Here is a 19,519-nt window from a genome sequence, read left to right as displayed (position 1 = left end):
GCGATGTATGATATTATTAAGGTGTATTTAGCGTTTACATCGTGGTATCTCTGAAAAGAAAGCAATTGGACTTCTGTAGGACCTAATTTTCTAACACTAAACACCAGTTGTTTTGGTAAATGAAATGAACATATTAAGCTTTCACTTTTGCGGCAAGATACCTGTAAGACATGTGCATGAATTCTTCATATAAACAGGAGGCTATTAAATAATAATAAAAAGAAAAGAATGTGGAATATTGTCAGCAATTTTTGATGACATTTCTGAGCTACACGGAAAGGACAGCGCCTTATGCAAATGGGCAGCGTCATCGAAAAAAGCACGTCAGATGCAGTTAAACTGCAGCAAATGTCGAACGGGGAGACGCCACGAAGTAGCGGAGCCTTATAAGCTTTCTTGTGTACTTAAGGATAGCCTCTTAGAACGTACCTTCAAGAGACCGCTTCTGCAACGTGTGCAGGTATGTAAAACTTCGACAGCAAAGGTACAAAGTAGCTATTTTTTTAAATGTTTTATCAGGTGTTGTGAAAATCCCTCCACGTAAGTTCTAGTGAAGTAACAGTTCTCAGCGTAGTTGTTGACTCAGTGATTAAAACATTTTTGCTATAGAGACGCTCACGCTGCTGCGCAGGCGGCAATATTAAAGTGAACGCGACAACAATTCCCGGGTGAAACAGATTTTCAAGCCCCCATAATTTTTACGACCTATTCAGGTGTAATGATATATTCAAGTGACGTACTACCAGCGTAACTATCTGAGTCCATTTGTCGCCACATTTCACTAAAGCTATGACTCTTAACCCTGTCATTCTCTACGTATAGTCAGCCCTAACCTTTTAACAGCCATTGCATAAATATCAGGTGACCTAGTCCCTCAGGGCTCATGGTGTGTTGTGTGTTGTCCTGGTTTCTTTTTCGGGCAATTTTAACTATCATTCGAATATTAAACAACCTGTACTCTAACCATTATGTGAATGATTTGCCTAGTGTAGTAGGCGATTATATATATCAATACGTCGATGATACTTTCTTGTATCTTGTGAAACTAACCTATCTGATTCAATTACCTTCATACAGAATAAGACAACTAAAGCTATGCACTGGTTCGCGAATAATTTATTCTGAAACTCGACTTGTATGTTTCCATAAACCCTTGAAAAAAACACTGCCTGGAAAACCGTTATTCTTACACACATCTGATGTTATGCATGCGCATGTCCATGTGTTAAATACACATCTTCTGTAAAGTATCTCTGGTTGCTTTTGGGACCGTAATCTTTTATGGAACTCGCATTTGTCCCATCTCTGTAACGGGGTGCGTGCGGTCTCCTGTATATTATACGTTATGCGATGTCTTATGTCAATCTCCGTGCGAAAATTGATTCTATGTGCTTTAAGCTACAGTGGAGCTACGTCATGGCTTAACTGTGTTTGATCACTGTAGCATTAGATGGAGCTCGGGAATTACATTTTATGTTCGCTGTCGTCAATAATTTCATATGATATTTGTCCAAGAAAAGATACAGATTTCTTCAAGTAGTACTTCACCTCCATGATTGTCAAAAGTGTTATAATTAAGCATTTCTGGAATAATGACTTTTGGATACGGTATACACCATCCCGCTCCCTAAGACTGAAAGAGCTCTTCGGGATCCACAAGACTGCCACGAAATACGGAAGAATGGGGCAATATTATGTTACAGCAACATTAATTAAATTTCTTACGCCAATGGCAGAAGCAAACACAAGACGTGGGATTATGAAACTACTGAAAATGAAAGTTTCACACAACATTTTGTGCAACTACTCCAACATTTCGCTCCTACCCGCTATTAACTAACTACTTTAATAACCCTGTGCAATTTTCTAGTGCAATTATGTCTGACCGGACCGTCGGGCACTGCCACTAAAGCCCCCCTGAGGCTTTGACGCTTTGGCAGGCTTGCTGTCCGTATTTTTTTCCTTTATGCACGATAAACAATATATTGTGTTGTATATTAGCGACATAAAGCCAACAAAGTTGATTCATCAACACGTCTTCAATGCGCACGTCATTGTTCAAAAACAACAAGGAGGTGACCGAAATTGGCGGTATTGTGCATATGCTCTGTGCTTATAAAGAGCGAGATTAACTCGGCTGGTTGGTTCGTGTTAAAGTTCACTGTATAGTAGCACTATTATTTCGATTATCATTCCTTGCATTGTCAGACAAAATTCCCTTCCTGGCTATTTGTTCACCCAGTCGAAAATGGACCACACACGAAGATAGTCAAGTTAAAAAAGAATTATTATGGCGAAAAAAAGGAAAGCCGGGAATATATGTGAAGCCTAGCTCTTGGCTAGCGGTTAGTCAAATCCGTAAGTTTGGCAATTTCGTGCTCGCGTCTTTGGCGTCAAGGAAGCCGGCGCGAGCGTATTGGCTCCCGCGTGACGGTGCTCTTCAGTGGGTTACGCGAGGAGATTATCTGAAAGAGCGAGTCGGCGTTGGCCCAATACACGTGCACGTGTGATCGTGAATCATCTGCTACAGTATTTCTATGGTTGGAACACCGAACATGAATGCGCTGTGAATTTCACGCATAAAAACAAAAGAAGGATGATAAACGTCTACCTAATCTGTAAACATACTGTTGTAAACTGAAGGAAATTGGGACTGTGGCCTAATGGTTAATGCACCGGGCTAATGTGCCGGTGGACTGAGGTTCGATACCATCATTTGATATGGAATTTAATATTATTAAGTGTTAGGTATCGAGCGAGAGCGCCTCAGCAGCTGCGGTCAGAAAAAGTTTATGAGGGTTCGCAACGAAAGCATCACCTAAAAGGGTTCTAAAGGTTAATATTAAGTCAACGTGGACCATTGAAATACCATCCCAGAAACCTCGAAACGCTTGTTTCGTGCGAAGAAGAAACTTATTTTAAGAAAAAATGCGTTCTGAAGCGTCCGCGTACCTCTAACGCAGTTCAAATCGGCCGCCCTCCGATCGAGGAGTATTGAGGTCATGGTCTCATAGTGACGTGGCGCTGTCGGTGAGTAAAACGGCTCCCACAGATGGCGCTACGGCTTTTCTGCACAAAACGCAAACGCGCGGCCAGGAACAGCGCCAAGACAGAGCCAACAGCAGCGCGAAAGCGAAACAATGGTGGCTAGCGGAAGGGAAAGCGCACGACGACAAGCTGGTTCTTTATTTTATGACGCCAACTTCGATGCTCGTTGCAATGGATGACCCTGACAACGACACATTAGCTCGCGATGCTGGGCTCGAGTTCAGCGATTTAAGCACTGATGAACGTGACCTGCTGTTGAGGGCTCGTGCTGCCGGCGTCGTTGCGTACTTCTACGACGACGGCCTGCTTTGAAAGACACCTCACGCGACTTCAGTAAGTCGGCGTTGAACTCGTAATCCTCTGGACGAAAGTGCAGCGAGCACACTACGTGATTTTTCGGCTCTTTGCCAGTGCGCTGTGGCAGAGGTACGGCACTTGACCACTTCGAACGGAGAGGTTCACTCGTTGGCACACAGTGAACGGTCCGCGGAAGTGAACACAGTGAACGGTCCGCGGAACTTGGCCAAGGGCCAAGTTCCGCGGACCGTTCGCGCGTCCCACGACATCACATGGACGTGGAATTCTCGCTGCTTGTTCCAAATGCAAGTTTTGCGAGCCAGCAGGACCACCGCAGCACGACGCGATAAAGAAACAACTGAAACTACAAAGCGCGCGCGAGGCAAAGTCGAGCGCGGAGAGTCGAGCGAAAACGAAAACGAAAAAGGGTAACATCAAAATGTTATTTTATTTCTTAGAATCGAATAGAAGTAGACAAGTAGCATTTTCTTCCGTCTTATAATCTAATGAAATTATCTTTTTAATGCGAGTAGTTGAGTACTTGCGACATAAATTATGATGAGGAGTGCTTTCGTTATCGGGCTAGTACCGGAATGTCGCTGGGGGGTATAACGTATAACGTATAACGTATCACGTATAACGCAGTAACGTATCACGTATAACTGCGTATCCCTAAATGATCAGTAAGTGATGCAGGGTGTTTACGCCTAGAATCAACGAGGGCCTATTAGGATTATTTTTGGCTTGGTGGCATATTTGCATGCGTTAATTAAGGGCAAATGAAATTTACTAAAATTTCTTCCCGTTTAGCGGGTTATATGACGCGTGCTGGAGCTTGTCTAGGCTTCACGGAAGACCTAAATTGGGCAGAGACATACAATTTAGACAACGAGGGACGCCTTATGGGTCATGCTCATCGCAACTTAAAACTGAGTGAGGTTTAGGGGCATTGCGACTACTTACTACAAATCTTCGATTCTTTGTTTTTAAGGCATTAGAGGAGGAACGTAGTGGCCCATGAAAACACACAGATTCGACATAGGAATAGAGGACATCTAATCGATGATGCAGAATTCTTTTCGTATCTTCATTTTTTTCACATCCTTTCCAAAAGTTTTTCATTTTAGTGTACTAAATTTTTATAGAGCTCTCGTTACTGTTGTGCACAAATTGCGGCGAATGTAAGGTTGATCTGTGGCCAAAGAGTAATGCTTTTGGCCTAATTACGAACATCATCAATGTTGTTTAATAGTCCCTTCATTCGTATTTAATACCCTTATACAAAGCGCGTATAATACCTTCCCCGTGTATAGAATCAACGCAATGTGGCAGTTAGTGTATGTGTGCTTTCACAAATCGTCAGGTTATCGAGAAAACAAAGGGAAGTTTAGGTTGTTTGTGTAACTTAGGTATTTTGCATGAGAGAACAGCATTTTGCAATTAGTAAAACAAACATTCAAAAGTCTCATAAATGTTTCTCACTAGCGACGTAGCAAATTTCACCACAGTCATAAGAGAGCTACATTTTGTATTGTATACGATATCCTTTAACGTAGGGGCGCCTGCACAATATGGCTGACGCCGCATTCATTCCATCTGGGCTAATAGCGGCCTGAGCAGGAAATTAGGTATGCAAATACTTGAAAGTGTTATAGACGTTGTAAAGAATGTTCTACAATGTTCGCGGCAAAAGAAAATGTTTGACAAGATCAAATTTTGTGCAAATGTGGGACATGTTAAGGGAGATATGTGGCCAACGTTGAAGATGAAATAAATTACTAGTTTTGATGAAAATTACCAAATGCTACATTTATAAGTCTGTTGAAGTGTTGTGGAAAGCACACTGGATGTTTCAGTGCTTTTCTCGGTGAACTAAATTTCATATCTAATCATTGTTTTGAAAATAAAATGGCACGTTATGAATAATTTGTCTGCTCACAGTAAAACGTTTAAGGCTTTCGTTATTTTTGCACTAAAGTGCGCAAGTATGTGCAAGCGCTTTTTTTTACAATCGTGCGTAGAATTCCCACCTTCTCTCCTGCGAGCACAAGAATTTGCCCTGGGATGTCGTTCTTTGAAATTGCGGGCATGTTATGGATGATGTGGGTACGAAGTTTAAAATTGGGAGGCGATAAAGTGCCTTTGTAGAAAATTAGGAATTGAATGCTTAGGAAGTGTTCTGCAACCGCCATATAGAATCTTGTCCACTTTCTTGCGGCAACTGAATGTGTAACTAAAATAGAACGCACAAGAAATGAGGAAATTGTTATTGGTGCGATGCTGCTAAATGTTTCCAATGTTTTTGACTGTGAGTGCTTCCTGAACCATTTAAGATATTTATTCAATATTTCAGAATTCAGTGGGATACCACGTTATTATTTCGTACAAACAGAGGTATTGTAGTGGCGGAAAGGTCGTCGAAACTTAATCTATTAGATATAAATGCGGCATTTGCAGCAGATAATTAAAGCACTCGAAAGCGTCATGCGAGCATTATAGGCCTATTTGTCCGGTGCAACAGCAGAAAGATATGCAACACATTAAGTTTTCAGGAAGTGGTGGCCATGTGATAGGTCACAGGCATAAAAAATTGTCAAGTTGATGGTTTAATATTTGTGAAGATTGGATGCGCTTTGTAGACAATCACAAGGAAGAAGACGGGACAGGCTCAAGCATGCATCAGTGACGCATCGATCATTCTTTACAATAGGGAGGCACGATGTTTCCTAGAAAATATTATTAGCTGAGCCACGCCATTAGGTTTTTTCTGATTTCGTGTTTTTCTCCCTCTTATATGCTACTGATATCGTGATGTGCATGCGCTGGCAAGAACTGATATTTAAGTGTTTCCCTCGAATAAAGCTCTGTTGTTAGTTTGCACCTGTCCCATCTTTTTGCTTGTGATTGTCTACAAAGCGCATCAGATCTTTCCAAATACAATGAACCAACTTGCCCAACAACGCATCCTGCTAAACTACATGGTTTAATATGGCACCAAGCATTTTGCCCCGTACTTCTTGAAAGAAACGTCTTTGATAGCAGTGATGGCGTCATTCCATATGGTGACAGGAGTATGCTGTTTTTTTTCCGTCACATAAACGGGCCAGACTGAGAAATTCAGGCGACGTATTCTCCCATGCTTAAAAATACAAGTATGCACATAAGAAAGAACACGTAATTCACCTGCATGACATTGAACACTATTTGATACAACCCCGCAGGGGCGTCTGCGGCAGCAGGCGTTTGGTGTGTTGTGACACCCCGTACCCGAGCACACGAGGGTTGGCCCCTCCCGCGTGTAGCCGTGCGCGGCTTAGCCGTGTTCGGGGAAAGGGGGATCCTGGAGGTTGAGCCGATGCCGGGTGTTCGGACCTTTAAGGCCCCCGGCGGAGGCAACACACCTCTTTGGCCTCTGCTTCACGTAGACGGCACCCCCGGACTGACCCACCCGGGGAAAATCGGCAGTCGCCTTTTCCTGTCCTCCTCTCCAATCTTCGTCTTTATCTCTCGTCTTTTTCATCTTTCCTGTCTTCTCATCACTTCTCCTCACTTCGTAGCTTCCCGGCGGCAAGGGTTAACCTTGTGTAGGTAGCCCGCGTTGGTTATGCTGTATTTGGTTATAGCAGCGATGTACGGCTGGCGTTGGCATGGTTTCTCTAGCAGGAACTTCTGTCACGTCCCCCTGTTGGGCTCCATGGTGGGTGGTCGGCATCGCGGCCGAAAACCCAACTGTACTTATGGAAAACGCTTTTCCTAAACTCCCTGATCGCCCTCAGAAACGAGGGCGCACCGGAGATGTCTTTCAGTTTTTCGGACGCCAAGTCCACAATGTTCCGCGTTTTCACGTGATCCACGCAGAAAAACCAGCTGAACAAGTGCGAACAATCTCCCCGTTCCTTCTATCTAAGACCCTTACCGAAGTTTTTGGCCCAGGTTGTAAGGTGTCGAGGATGGCTAGCGGTGACCTCCTCTTGGAGCTCCGCGACCTGGAACAGTTTGAGAAACTGCCTAAACTAGTATCATTTGGGGAAACCAAAGTAGTAGTAACCCCGCACCGCACGATGAATACCACCCACGGCGTTGTTTCGGACGATGATTTGCTGGAGCTCACTGAGGCTGAACTCTTGGAGGGCTTCCGTGAACAAAATGTCATAAATGTCAAAAGAATCAAGATGAGGCGAGACGGTAAAGAAATTGCGACCAAACACCTAATACTCACCTTCCATTCAAGTGTCCTGCCCGAGTCAATAGAGGCCGGGTATATGAAGCTCCGTGTAAGACCGTATGTGCCAAATCCCTTGAGATGTTTCAAATGCCAACGTTTCGGCCACAGCTCGCAGAGCTGCCGAGGCCGCCAAACATGTGCGAAATGCAGTGCCCTTGAACACGCCACTGAAGCATGTAAGAACTCTCTACACTGTGTAAACTGTGATGGGGATCACGCCGCGTACTCGCGGTCGTGCCCCTCCTGGAAGAAGGAAAAAGAAATTGTAACCATAAAAGTAAAAGAGAATATATCGTTCAAAGAGGCACGAAGGCGGGTAGCATACCTGCCAAAGAAAAGCTTTAACGAAGTGGCGCGTCAGGGGGCAGCGTCACAACGGCTTCCGGCGGCTGTCCGACCCACAAGCAGTGAGTCGGCAGTCACGCCATCTGCCCCCGTGGCGGTTGCAGCTAGCAGTGCTCCGTCAACCGAAGAGAAGGGACCATCGACCCCGAAGCTGGGCGCAACCGAGGCTGCCTCAACCTCCCAGGTCCCTTCCAGCGCTGGCAACGGCCGGCGTAGCCAAATCCCTCAGGGAGCCCCATCGACCTCCGGGCTGGTGGGCGCAGGGGTCTTGCCCTCCAAGGCGGGACTCCCCCTGAAAACTTCTCGCTCGCAAGAGCACGTGTCCGGCGCCTCACAAGAGGCAATGGACACAACACCTATCCTCAAGGCGCACCAAGCGCCTAAGGAGCGGCGAGGCTCCCTCGAACGCTCCAGAAAGGGCAAAACTCCCGTTACAGGGCCTCAAAAGGGCTCTGTTTTTTATTCACTGTAATTTCCATATTCACTGCTTCTGTTTCTGTACACACAGCACCTACTAACTCCCAATATGGATACACAAATACTTCAATGGAACGTCAGAGGTCATCTCAGAAACCTTGATGATGTGCGGGAACATATACAAAAACACAATCCAAAAGTGCTGTGTTTACAGGAAACATACTTAAAAACAAACACACAAACTTTCTTCTACAGTATCTAACATTTCGCAAAGATCGCGATGATGCCGTAGCATCATCGGGCGGTGTTGCCATAGTCACTCATAGAAGTATAGCGTGTCAACCTTTACAGCTACAAACGCCCCTTGAAGCAGTGGCGGTTCGAGCTGTCCTGCTAAACAAACTCATCACCATTTGCTCGCTTTACATACCTCCGCGTTACCAACTGAACAAACATGAATTTCAGTCCTTGATAGATGAATTGCCAGAACCTTATGTTGTTCTTGGGGATCTCAATGCGCACAGCAGCCTGTGGGGAGACTCTCGTATCGATGCGCGAGGTCGTCTCGTTGAACAGTTCCTTTTTTCGTCCGGTGCGTGTCTTCTGAATAAGAAGACACCCACATATTATTCTCTCGCAAACAGAACATTTTCTTCAATTGACCTCAGCCTAGTTCCCCTTGTATACTGCCTGAACTCGAATAGGAAGTTAACAAAAATCCTTACGGGAGCGACCACTTCCCCATACTGCTAAAAACACATAAAGAAAGAGAATGTCTACAACAGGCTCCTAGGTGGAAGATCGATACAGCCGACTGGGAGAAGTTCCGAAACTTAACTAGTATCTCATGGAATGACATGTCTTCTTTAGGAATTGATGCTGCTGTGCAGTATCTCACAGCCTTCATTATAGATATTGCATCTAAATTCTTATCAGAAGTAAATGGCTCGGCATGTAAACGGCGGGTCCCGTGGTGGAACGAAGATTGTAGGATCGCTCGTAAGAAACAAAACAAAGCGTGGGGGTTGCTACGCGCTTCTCCCACTGCAGAGAATCTAGTCAACTTTAAGCAAGTAAAATCCCAAGGCAGGAGAACCCGCCCCACAGGCCAGAAGAGAAAGCTGGCAGAACTCGTTTACAGACGAGGCTAAAGTCTGGAACAGGGTAAATAGAGTTAGAGGGCGACAAACATATTCACTCCCTCTGGTAAATACACAGGGCAATACACTGCAAGATCAGGCAGACTCACTTGCGGAGCACTTTCAGAGCGTGTCAAGTTCAAAGAATTATTCGCAATGTTTTCTCATATATAAACAAATAGAAGAACGTAAGCCATTAACAAGAAAAAGTCAAGAGAATGAGCCTTACAACCGTCCTTTCAGCATTGCCGAATTGAGAGCTGCCTTGAGCGCATGCAAAAGCTCAGCACCAGGATCTGATAGAATCATGTACGAAATGCTGAAAAACTTACACAATGACACGCAAGTGACACTACTTACACTTTTCAACACTATCTGGGACGCAGGGTACCTTCCGCCTGCATGGAAAGAAGCCATTATGGTCCTTGTTTTAAAACAAGGCAAAGATCCTTCCTCAGTGGCAAGCTACCGCCCGATAGCCCTCACAAGTTGCATGTGTAAGATATTTGAAAAAATGATAAATCGGCGACTGATCCATTTCCTTGAACAGAACAAAATGCTTGATCCCTATCAGTGTGGCTTCCGAGAAGGGCGCTCCACAACCGACCATCTTGTACGTATTGAAGGAAATATCCGGGACGCATTTATACATAAACAGTTCTTCCTCTCGACATTTCTCGATATGGAAAAGGCGTATGACACAACGTGGCGATACGGGATCTTGCGAGACTTATCGGAAATGGGCATTCATGGTAATATGCTCAACGTAATAGAAACCTACTTGTCCAATCGTACTTTCCGGGTGAAAGTCGGCAATGTGCTGTCCTGTCCTTTTACACAAGAAACTTGTGTACCCCAGGGAGGCGTGCTCAGTTTCACACTTTTTATTGTTAAGATGACAACGCTTCGTGCTGCCTCACCACCGGCCATTTTGTATTCCGTCTATGTGGACGACATTCAAATAGGCTTCAAATCCTGTAACCTCGCAGTATGCGAGAGAAAGGTACAGCATGGTTTGAACAAGGTGTCAGGGTGGGCAGAGAAAAATGGTTTTAAAATCAATCCTCAAAAGAGTTCTTGTGTGCTGTTTACAAGGAAGAGATGCCTGGTTCCGGATCCTTGCTTAGAAATATGTGGAGAAAAGATACCTGTAAACAAAGAGCACAGATTTCTAGGTGCTATACTCGACAATAGACTCACTTTCCTCCTCAGACTCACACATTAAACATCTTAAAGAAAAATGTCTTAAAACAATGAGCCTAATGAAACTTCTATCCCAGACTACGTGGTGTAGTGACAGGAAGTGCTTAATAAATCTCTATAAGAGTCTGATTCGATCACGATTAGATTACGGTGCCATGGTATACAACTCTGCCGCCCCGAGCGCGCTAAAGATGTTAGACCCTGTCCACCACCTAGGTATCCGCTTAGCCACGGGCACTTTCAGAACAAGCCCAATTGCAAGCCTATATGCCGAATCGAATGAGTGGTGACTCCGCCTGCAGAGATCGTACATCAATTTTACATATTTCCTTAGAGTACGTTCTAATCTTGAACATCCATGTTTTGGCATCGTTACCGATATGACGTGGGCTACACTTTTCAGCAATCGCCCCTCCATAAGACAGCCTTTCTCGCTGCGTGTGAAAGAGCTTAGCGATGAAATGCATGTCCCACTCCTCGAGCATCGCTTAATCCACCTAACCACGCTCTTACCTCCTTGGGAGTGGCAGGTGATACAATGTGACATATCCTTTATAAATGTTACAATGCACGCTCCTGAGGCAGAAATCCGTATGCATTTCCTAGAACTACAGTACAAGCACTCCTGCGCAGAGTTCTACACAGACGCTTCGAAATCAAATGCCGGGGTATCCTATGCAGCCGTCGGCCCATCGTTTTCGGAATCCGATGTACTGAATCCGGAAACAAGTATCTTTACGGCCGAGGCCTACGCATTACTCTCTGCTGTGAAGCATATAAGAAAATCAAAACTTCCAAAAGCAGCGATCTATACTGACTCTCTAAGCGTCGTGAAAGCCTTAATGTCTCCCAGGAAACTTAAAAATGCCGCGTTTAACGAACTATATTCGGTCTTGTGCAAAGCGTACTCATCTAACCAGATTATCATAATATGCTGGGTCCCTGGCCTTAGGGGAATCGAAGGTAACGTTCTGGCGGACGAGATGGCCACGTCAATCTCATTGCAAGCTGTTAACCCTACCGCTGCGGTGCCTGTCACAGATCTGAGGCCTTTCTTGCGAAGGAGATTGCAAGACCACTGGCAACGCATGTGGGACTCGGAAACGGATAATAAGCTCCATATGATAAAACCACAATTAGGATTCTGGCCCTCTACTACAAAATTGCGCCGAACAGATGTCCTATTCTGTCGTCTCAGAATAGGACACACATTTGGCACCCATAATTATCTGCTTACTGGTAGTGAACCTCCAACCTGTGGTAGAAGCGGGGAGAGGCTGACAGTGCTCCACGTCCTCCTGGAGTGTCGGGAAGCCGAATCTGAGCAAAAGAGACATTTTTCATTAGCATACCGACAGCACATTCCTCTTCATCTTGCAATGCTTCTTGATCCAGAACCGCTTTTTAATACCGACACAGTGCTAGGTTTTCTTAGAGATGTGGTCTTACATTTAGTAAAGCAATGAAGGGGGCTAGTTGGTGAACGTTCATGGTTATATTGCGCTCAGTTTTACAAACACGATACTAAGGAAGGACAGGACGTGGACGGACGAAGCGCAATAGCGTGGACGGACGAAGCGCTTCGTCCGTCCACGTCCTGTCCTTCCTTAGTATCGTGTTTGTAAAACTGAGCGCAATATAACCATGAATGGTCTTACATGTTATTAGTCCCATGAATTCGTAGCGCCTCCTCTCGAGAGAGGATGCCACTGCGATAATTGTTTTGCATAGCACATGCCTCCAGGCCCTTGTGTTTCAAGGGCTCTAAGGAGGCAGTAGTGCTCTGGCCTTTCTCATAATCTGATATCTTTTACCTATCGTATCATTCTTCTTATATGCATCTAAATGCTCATAGTACAAATCATACGTCATGGCCATAATTTTATCATACAGATTTTACGCACTTTAGAGGATATATTTTAAGGCCTCTTTACAGGCACCTCACACGAACCTCATAGCAATCATAATTACACTGCAAACTCATTAGCACAGACATGGCGCTCTTTGGTCATACCTGGCCCTTGCGCCACAAAACCCCATACATCATCATCACCATTGATACAAGGCACACAGGCATGGCCGGTACTAGAGTCTTGGTTCCTCTGTAACGTGCACAGATTCGGACTTTAGAAAGGTAGTGGGGCCTACATGCACGACTTTTCGTCTCCACACTAAACACTCGTATATAAATAGCACGTTGCTAACTAAATTACTGCATGCTGCCGGGTAAATGTGAATGTTTTCTTGCCTCTGACGAAGTTCTTACCAGTCTCAGTATATTCGGAAAAGGATGAAATTATACTTCGCTAACGACATATACCAGTATATAATTTATGGTATTGGCTTTTGATTCACTCAAAGTCGATGTCGTATATTTATGCCGCACCGTGCATCTTTATTGTGGTGCTAGTCAGAATCATGCTTGTGAAGGTCGAATTATTGTTTAAAAATTATGCTATCCTCTGGGTTATTCGTTTTAGTCTAAGCATATAGTCCTTTATAAATACTTTCCTTACAAAATAGTTAAAATTCCAGCCTCGCTCATCCTATGCGCGCCGTTCTTAGCCTTGGATTTGAATCCAGTTTGTGAGTCTGTATAATATTGTGCGCTCTCTGTAGATTTCCGATTTTTTTTTTTAACCTCACCAAAAGGAAAGGAGTGGATAATGGATATCCTCTTTTCGACGGCCGTGAAATCAGCCGAATGCCAGTGCTACAGGAAGATACCTGGAGGGCCAATGACTGCAATACGTCAATATGCCTTTTTCTTTCTCTGCGTTTTCAAGTGTTGCGAAGGTAAGCATTGCACTTTTTATACTGCAACATATTTTCTATAGTGGCACAGTGACCACCATTCAACTGTAAAATGTTTAGTGTGCTTTTTTTAAGGGACTACAAACTGGGTATCGTTCGAAATGACCCAAAGTCTCCTAAGATGGCGTACTTCGTAGCCCCTATATGTTGGTTTGGGACATTCACCCACATGATTTTATTTGAATAGTGCCAGCTATTATAGTGAGGGTGTAACGAGTTTATGGAATATGGCATAGCTGTCTAGAGGTGTTCATTTTGCATTATCTCTGCGATCTTCGCGCGAGAAATAGTCGCAATCAAAGCGCTCCCTTCGCTATTTGCGTGATATGCAAAGCCAATTCTAACCTTGAAGTAACTTACTCTGCTTCTTGAAATTTGAAGTCTTTTAAACTCCACCAAAAAAAAATTGATGAATCTCGCAACGTGGCGCCAGGTGCCCAGCGCTCTGCAAATATTGCGTACCACCCGTCACCGTCCGAACTGCTCGAGTTGGACATGATATGCACTTGCGGGACTGGTTGGAGGAAGTCAGGTTGCTCCGACTTCCCTGTTCTCTGTTCTCTGATCACAGCCGCACGATGTGCATACCCATTTCACCGATTGCAGCTTGTTTCATTGCAGCAGCCAATAGAGTACATTCAAGCGGAGTTTAACTTGTAACAAGCTACGGTGATTTCAGCAACTGTTCACATGAAATGTTTGACGGCTACTAACAACACATCTTATTTCTTGTTGCAGGCATTGTTGTGTATCCAAAGCTTCTAGAAAGCAGGGCAGATGGGGGCCCTCTAATCCTGCAAGTACAGCCTGGTCTTACACTCAATCTCGAGAAGAGCTCTATACTGGCCAAGGATTTAGTTTTTGTGTCTTCATCTTCCCATATATCTACCGTAAGAGCTCTTATTTCATTTGAACGTGCCACTAGAAGCCGTTTATGTGAGGAGAAATTGCACTTTCCAAAACCTTGCGCTTTTCCATAAACAGTGATGCAAATATAGCAACCTGAAGCAAACGTTTGCCACATGCAATATAACCTAAATACGAGTAATCAATTGTTGAATACGTTGCGGACAACAGCCAGCAAATATATTTTATTAATTCCCGTGTGCTTGTGAGAGGTGTGTATACTCGTGGAAGCTTCCTTAGGAGTGTCAAGAGAAACTCAGCTTCGGCATCGAAATGTTATTATGAACCGTGCAAAGGCTTTCAATAATTTGGCAAAGATAAATATTCCCATTTATGTCTTAAACCCAATTTTAGCAATGCTCTTAGCAGAGAGCACTGATCCGTGAATTATGGACTGTAAAGCGTAATTAAGGAGCTGCTGTGTCACCTGTCAGAAATTTATTAAACACAAGTTGGGCGACAAAAATAAAAGTGTAATATGTATTGTTTAGCCTATTTCGGCTGCCATCTTTCATGCGCATTTGGAACTTCCGCGAAGTGGTTGAATTCAAGAGTACAAACAATTACTATAAGGGAATATGGATAGGAAGAGCTTTATTATACTCGATCATATGGCATATGTAGGAAGTTGATAACAACTCGAGAAACAATGCACTGCAATGTAATCGGAATGGAGAAAGATGGAGGATAGTAAAAATAAGATATAACTCCATCAGCTCCCATCTCACGATAACTGTCGACAGTAAAGCGTTTAGCAGCGGAAGAATATAGCGATAGTGTTATGTGATCGTCGAAGTGCCATATGTGTGCTTACTGCAGTGGGAGTCTTACGTCGCGCTTCTCTGTGAATACTGTGCGCCATCTAACTGTGTCGCTACTAAGAAGGCAATTGGCATTGGAAATGCATAGACCGCCAGTGCATGCGAACGCTGAGAAACGCGTCATGCGGCAGGCAATGCGGTTATTATTATTATTATTATTATTATTATTATTATTATTATTATTATTATTATTATTATTATTATTATTATTATTGGCATCCGCTTTGAAGCTGGGTGGCGAAAAATAGCCACCGGTTTGATTTGATCAAGTTTCACTATACATATATCACCATCTAGCCTTTTGCCTAACTGAGCTCCATTTCATGTTTAGTATTCAAAACCTATATTCCTATATCGCACCGTTAAACACGCTTGCTATGACTGCAGTTCTATGCGTCGCTCTCTTGCTTTTTATTCCCGCTAATAGTCTCAGCGCCTCCTTCTTAATCTGAACGATCCTAGAAGGCGGACGTTCCCAATGCAGGCCTCGCGCTGGGTGAATATATTGGCAATCTATTTCGATGTGGCTAATCGTTTACTTAGGAGGTTACTATAGGGCCTTCATGACGAAGCACAAAGTGGCCCAAATAAATGTGGCAATTCCCAGCGCTGTAGCAGCTGGTCGGGAAGCAGCCTCGGTGTTGCGTGTTAAGTGGTCCACGGTAGGTATAAACCACTTGTTGCCAGACGTATTCAAGGGAAGTGGCCCATACATATCGACATCAACATGATCAAAGGGTGAAGATGCGTATGGCAGGGGTTGAAGATCCCGGGCTGAAAGGTACGCTGGAGACTTGCCTTGCTGACATTCATAGCAAGAGCGGACGAACTTCCGAAAGAAGGTGTACATCCCCCGCCGGTAACAGCGGGGCCGAATTCGTGCGTACGTCTTGAAAAGAGCAGCGTGGCCACACTAGGTGTACGAGTGGAAAGAGGAACAGATTTCTCATCCCAAGGCTCTCAGGATGACAAGGGACAGGATAACACGATGACAACTATGCCCCTTTGGGGCATAGTTGCGTCGGTAAAGGAGCTGATCACGTGTCGCAAAATGGGGAACTTAGCGCCGATGTGTTCGAGAGGCGGGAGCTGTTGAGGTATCCAGGAGAACGTCGAAGAAGGAAGCAGTCCAGGGGTCATTGTGTTGTTCGGCGGCAATTGCTTCAATGTCAAGTGAAAACGTGCGCACAAGAGGGTGATGACATATGGCATCCACTTCGAAATGGGGCTGTGACAACTTGTCCCCCGTCCTGGTTGAGTTACCCAAGTATGGTATACATACTTTTCATTTTACTATTTTTGCACACATATCCTTTATCTTTTTTTCCATTTTTCAAAAATTGTCTATCTACCTTGTACCACATTATATGCCAGTAACGGATCTGGTCGTATCAATCTCTTCCTTTTTTTTTCTCACAAATACTATATATGTATTTAGCTTATTTCGACTGCTAAACGGTTTGCGTTTCCGTTCACTTTGAACCAAAACGCTTCTAAAAGCTTTAAGGTATATGTGTTACCTCACAAGGGTATTCGCGAGTGGCCTCTGGCGAAAGCGGCACGTCGGAAAGAGCAGGCTGAGATAAGTCAAGAGAATAACCTTAGATGCATAAGGAGCAAGGCAGAACCGTCCACACATAACAATGTTAGGTTTTAAGGGTATTTTCCCATAATAATATAAGTGATAGGTACGCTTTGTATCAATGATATAACTTTTTTTACTTTCTGTACATAAAACATTCTAACACTTCGTAATCACGAAGCTTGCGGAAATGCAAATTTCTATGCCGACCAGATGTTTTTCTCGCACATTTTTTTCAAGTTGAGGCTTTCTTTGTAAATAATATTTTGTTAGCAGGAAACAGCGAAAAACTGCAGTTTTCTTGGTTTGCTTATTGTATTCGTAATGATTGTTTTTGAGTCAATATCGTGTTTCCTCAAATCTACTGATGAATGTATTCATACCAAATATGAACGCGTTTCCACCACCACATAAGTGAAGCTCACCACAAATCTGTTTTCGTTTTAGATAAACGGAGAAGCTCTCGAAAGGAACTTATATCACGATACAATGCTTAAGTCATCTCTCATCGTCGACCAACTAAATGGTGCAGTTCAAGCGGTAAGATACGCCAACTAAATCATAGCACTGTATTCTGATATCAAACAACTGAATTATTGTGCACGGAACTTTCTGTATTTCCACGTATGTGAGTCCCACAATAGGGCCAGCAAGATAACGAGAGATTTTCAAAGTGTGCGTGTGAGTCGAGAACACGTGTAACTTGTATGCTTGCTCCACCCAGTCGCCGTCACTTACTTATCTTTTCCGCATGAAGTGCTTTGCTATTACCTTGTTAGTTATCGGTGTATCAGTAAAGAGCGAACGTATTGAAATTTCAAATAATCACAAGCACAATTTAGCAAGTGCACCCTTTCCTTCACAGGAATGGCCATGACACGCGTTTCTACTCTGCAATGCGTGACATTCATCGCATACTCTGGCCATGCCGTGTTTGCGCCAAAACAAGTAGCGAAAATCTCACTTTTTCTTCGTCCGTTAGCAATTATTTTTCGCCAAAAATAAAAGTTTAGGCGCGAAGGAAGGGCTTCTCTGCTATACGCCACCACTGTCAACCCAGTTTATGCGCCTCCCCTTTATGACTGGCGGCACCACTGTGAAACTCGCGGCGCAAACTCTATTCCAACGTCGAGTCATTCGCATCTTTCTTGAACACCGTCACCTCAAGGAATCCGTGGTCTTTATAACCTGGAAGCAGTGCTGACCAAAATTTTCACTGTCGCGAAGACTACGTAATTCCGGAAGAAGACAACTTAACATGACCATCGAAATCATTGCAATTAACATTCATGAGAGGTGTCAACCAGGGAGATACGATCTCTCCAATTCTATTCATAGCGTGTTTACAGAAGGCATTCAGAGACCTGGTTTGGGAAGAATTGGGGATAAAAGTTAATGGAGAATACCTTAGTAACTTGCGATTCGCTGATGATATTGCCTTGCTTAGTAACTCAGGGGACCAATTGCAATGCATGCTCACTGACATGGAGAGGCAAAGCAGAAGAGTGGGTCTGAAAATTAATCTGCAGAAAACTAAAGTAATGTTTAACAGTCTCGAAAGAGAACAGTAATTTACAATAGGTAGCGAGGCACTGGAAGTGGTAAGGGAATACATCTACTTAGGGCAGGTAGTGACGGCGGACTCGGATAATGAGACGGAAATAATCAGAAGAATAAGAATGGGCTGGGGTGCGTTTGGCAGGCATTCTCAAATCATGAACAGCTGGTTGCCATTATCCCTCAAAAGGAAAGTGTATAACAGCTGTGTGTTACCAGTACTCACATATGGGGCAGAAACCTGGAGGCTTACGAAAAGGGGTCTACTTAAATTGAGGACGTCGCAACGAGCTATGGAAAGAAGAGTGATAGATGTAACGTTAAGGGATAAGAAAAGAGCAGATTGGGTGAGGGAACAAACGCGAGGTAATGATATCTTAGTTGAAATCAAGAAAAAGAAATGGGGGCATGGGCAGGACATGTAATGAGGAGGGAAGATAACAGATGGTCATTAAGGATTACGGATTGGATTCTAAGGGAAGGAAAGCCTAGCAGGGGCGGCGGAAATTTAGGTGGGCGGATGAGATTAAGATGTTTGCAGGGACGACATTGCCACAATTAGTACATGACCGGGATAGTTGGAGAAGTATGGGAGAGGCCTTTGCCCTGCAGTGGGCGTAACCAGGCTGATGATGATGATGATAGTGCACATTCAAGAAATGTAGCGACACACCGTATTGCCGAAGGCACCTTTATTTAGCATCTCTAGTGGTCCTTCTAAGATTTAAAGTACATCGGATATATGCACATACACTGTCTCTGTCATTAGCCCACCATTGCTATCGCCCTTCCTCGCCAGGTCTTTTACGACCTAGATGGCATCGAGATGACTGTGACGACGATGTGACGACTGAGGTGGAAAGGCGATAATGCATGACGACAACGGGATGGCCATTCAGAACGGATGGCGTATGTTCAGTGTGACGGAAAAGGTAAACGTTCTAGGAGGCAACTGAGCAAACTGCTATTGTATATTACTACCGCAGTTAAGTAGTTATTACAGCAGCTATGCAGTGATTGCTGCCTGAGATTGCGCCGGCACTCACCGAGCTTCCTTAACGCAGCTTTCTAGATTCTACACTAGATTTATAATGTAGTATCATTTAAGCTATTTGTATAAGTTTTAAATATTGGACGATCTCTCACTATAAGCATTGGTGCATAT

General features: G+C 44.0%; 1 protein-coding gene across 2 annotated transcripts in view; it reads left to right on the top strand.

Annotated features, from left to right (window-relative positions):
- The first annotated feature begins 288 nt into the window (after positions 1 to 288).
- LOC142564355 (uncharacterized) overlaps positions 289 to 19,519 on the top strand; it is a 53,035-nt gene continuing 33,804 nt past the window's right edge. For both annotated transcript variants that reach the window (XM_075675331.1, XM_075675332.1), the window contains exons 1-4: positions 289 to 460; positions 13,327 to 13,470; positions 14,227 to 14,378; positions 17,245 to 17,337. In XM_075675331.1, the coding sequence (XP_075531446.1) occupies positions 13,341 to 13,470; positions 14,227 to 14,378; positions 17,245 to 17,337 (375 nt within the window). In that variant the 5' untranslated portion in view covers positions 289 to 460; positions 13,327 to 13,340. The remainder of the gene's footprint in view (positions 461 to 13,326; positions 13,471 to 14,226; positions 14,379 to 17,244; positions 17,338 to 19,519) is intronic.

The sequence above is a fragment of the Dermacentor variabilis genome, chromosome 11 (assembly GCF_050947875.1).
Source record: "Dermacentor variabilis isolate Ectoservices chromosome 11, ASM5094787v1, whole genome shotgun sequence".
In the NCBI taxonomy this organism is placed as follows: Eukaryota; Metazoa; Arthropoda; class Arachnida; order Ixodida; family Ixodidae; genus Dermacentor; species Dermacentor variabilis.
This window is presented reverse-complemented; position numbering and strand designations above follow the sequence as displayed.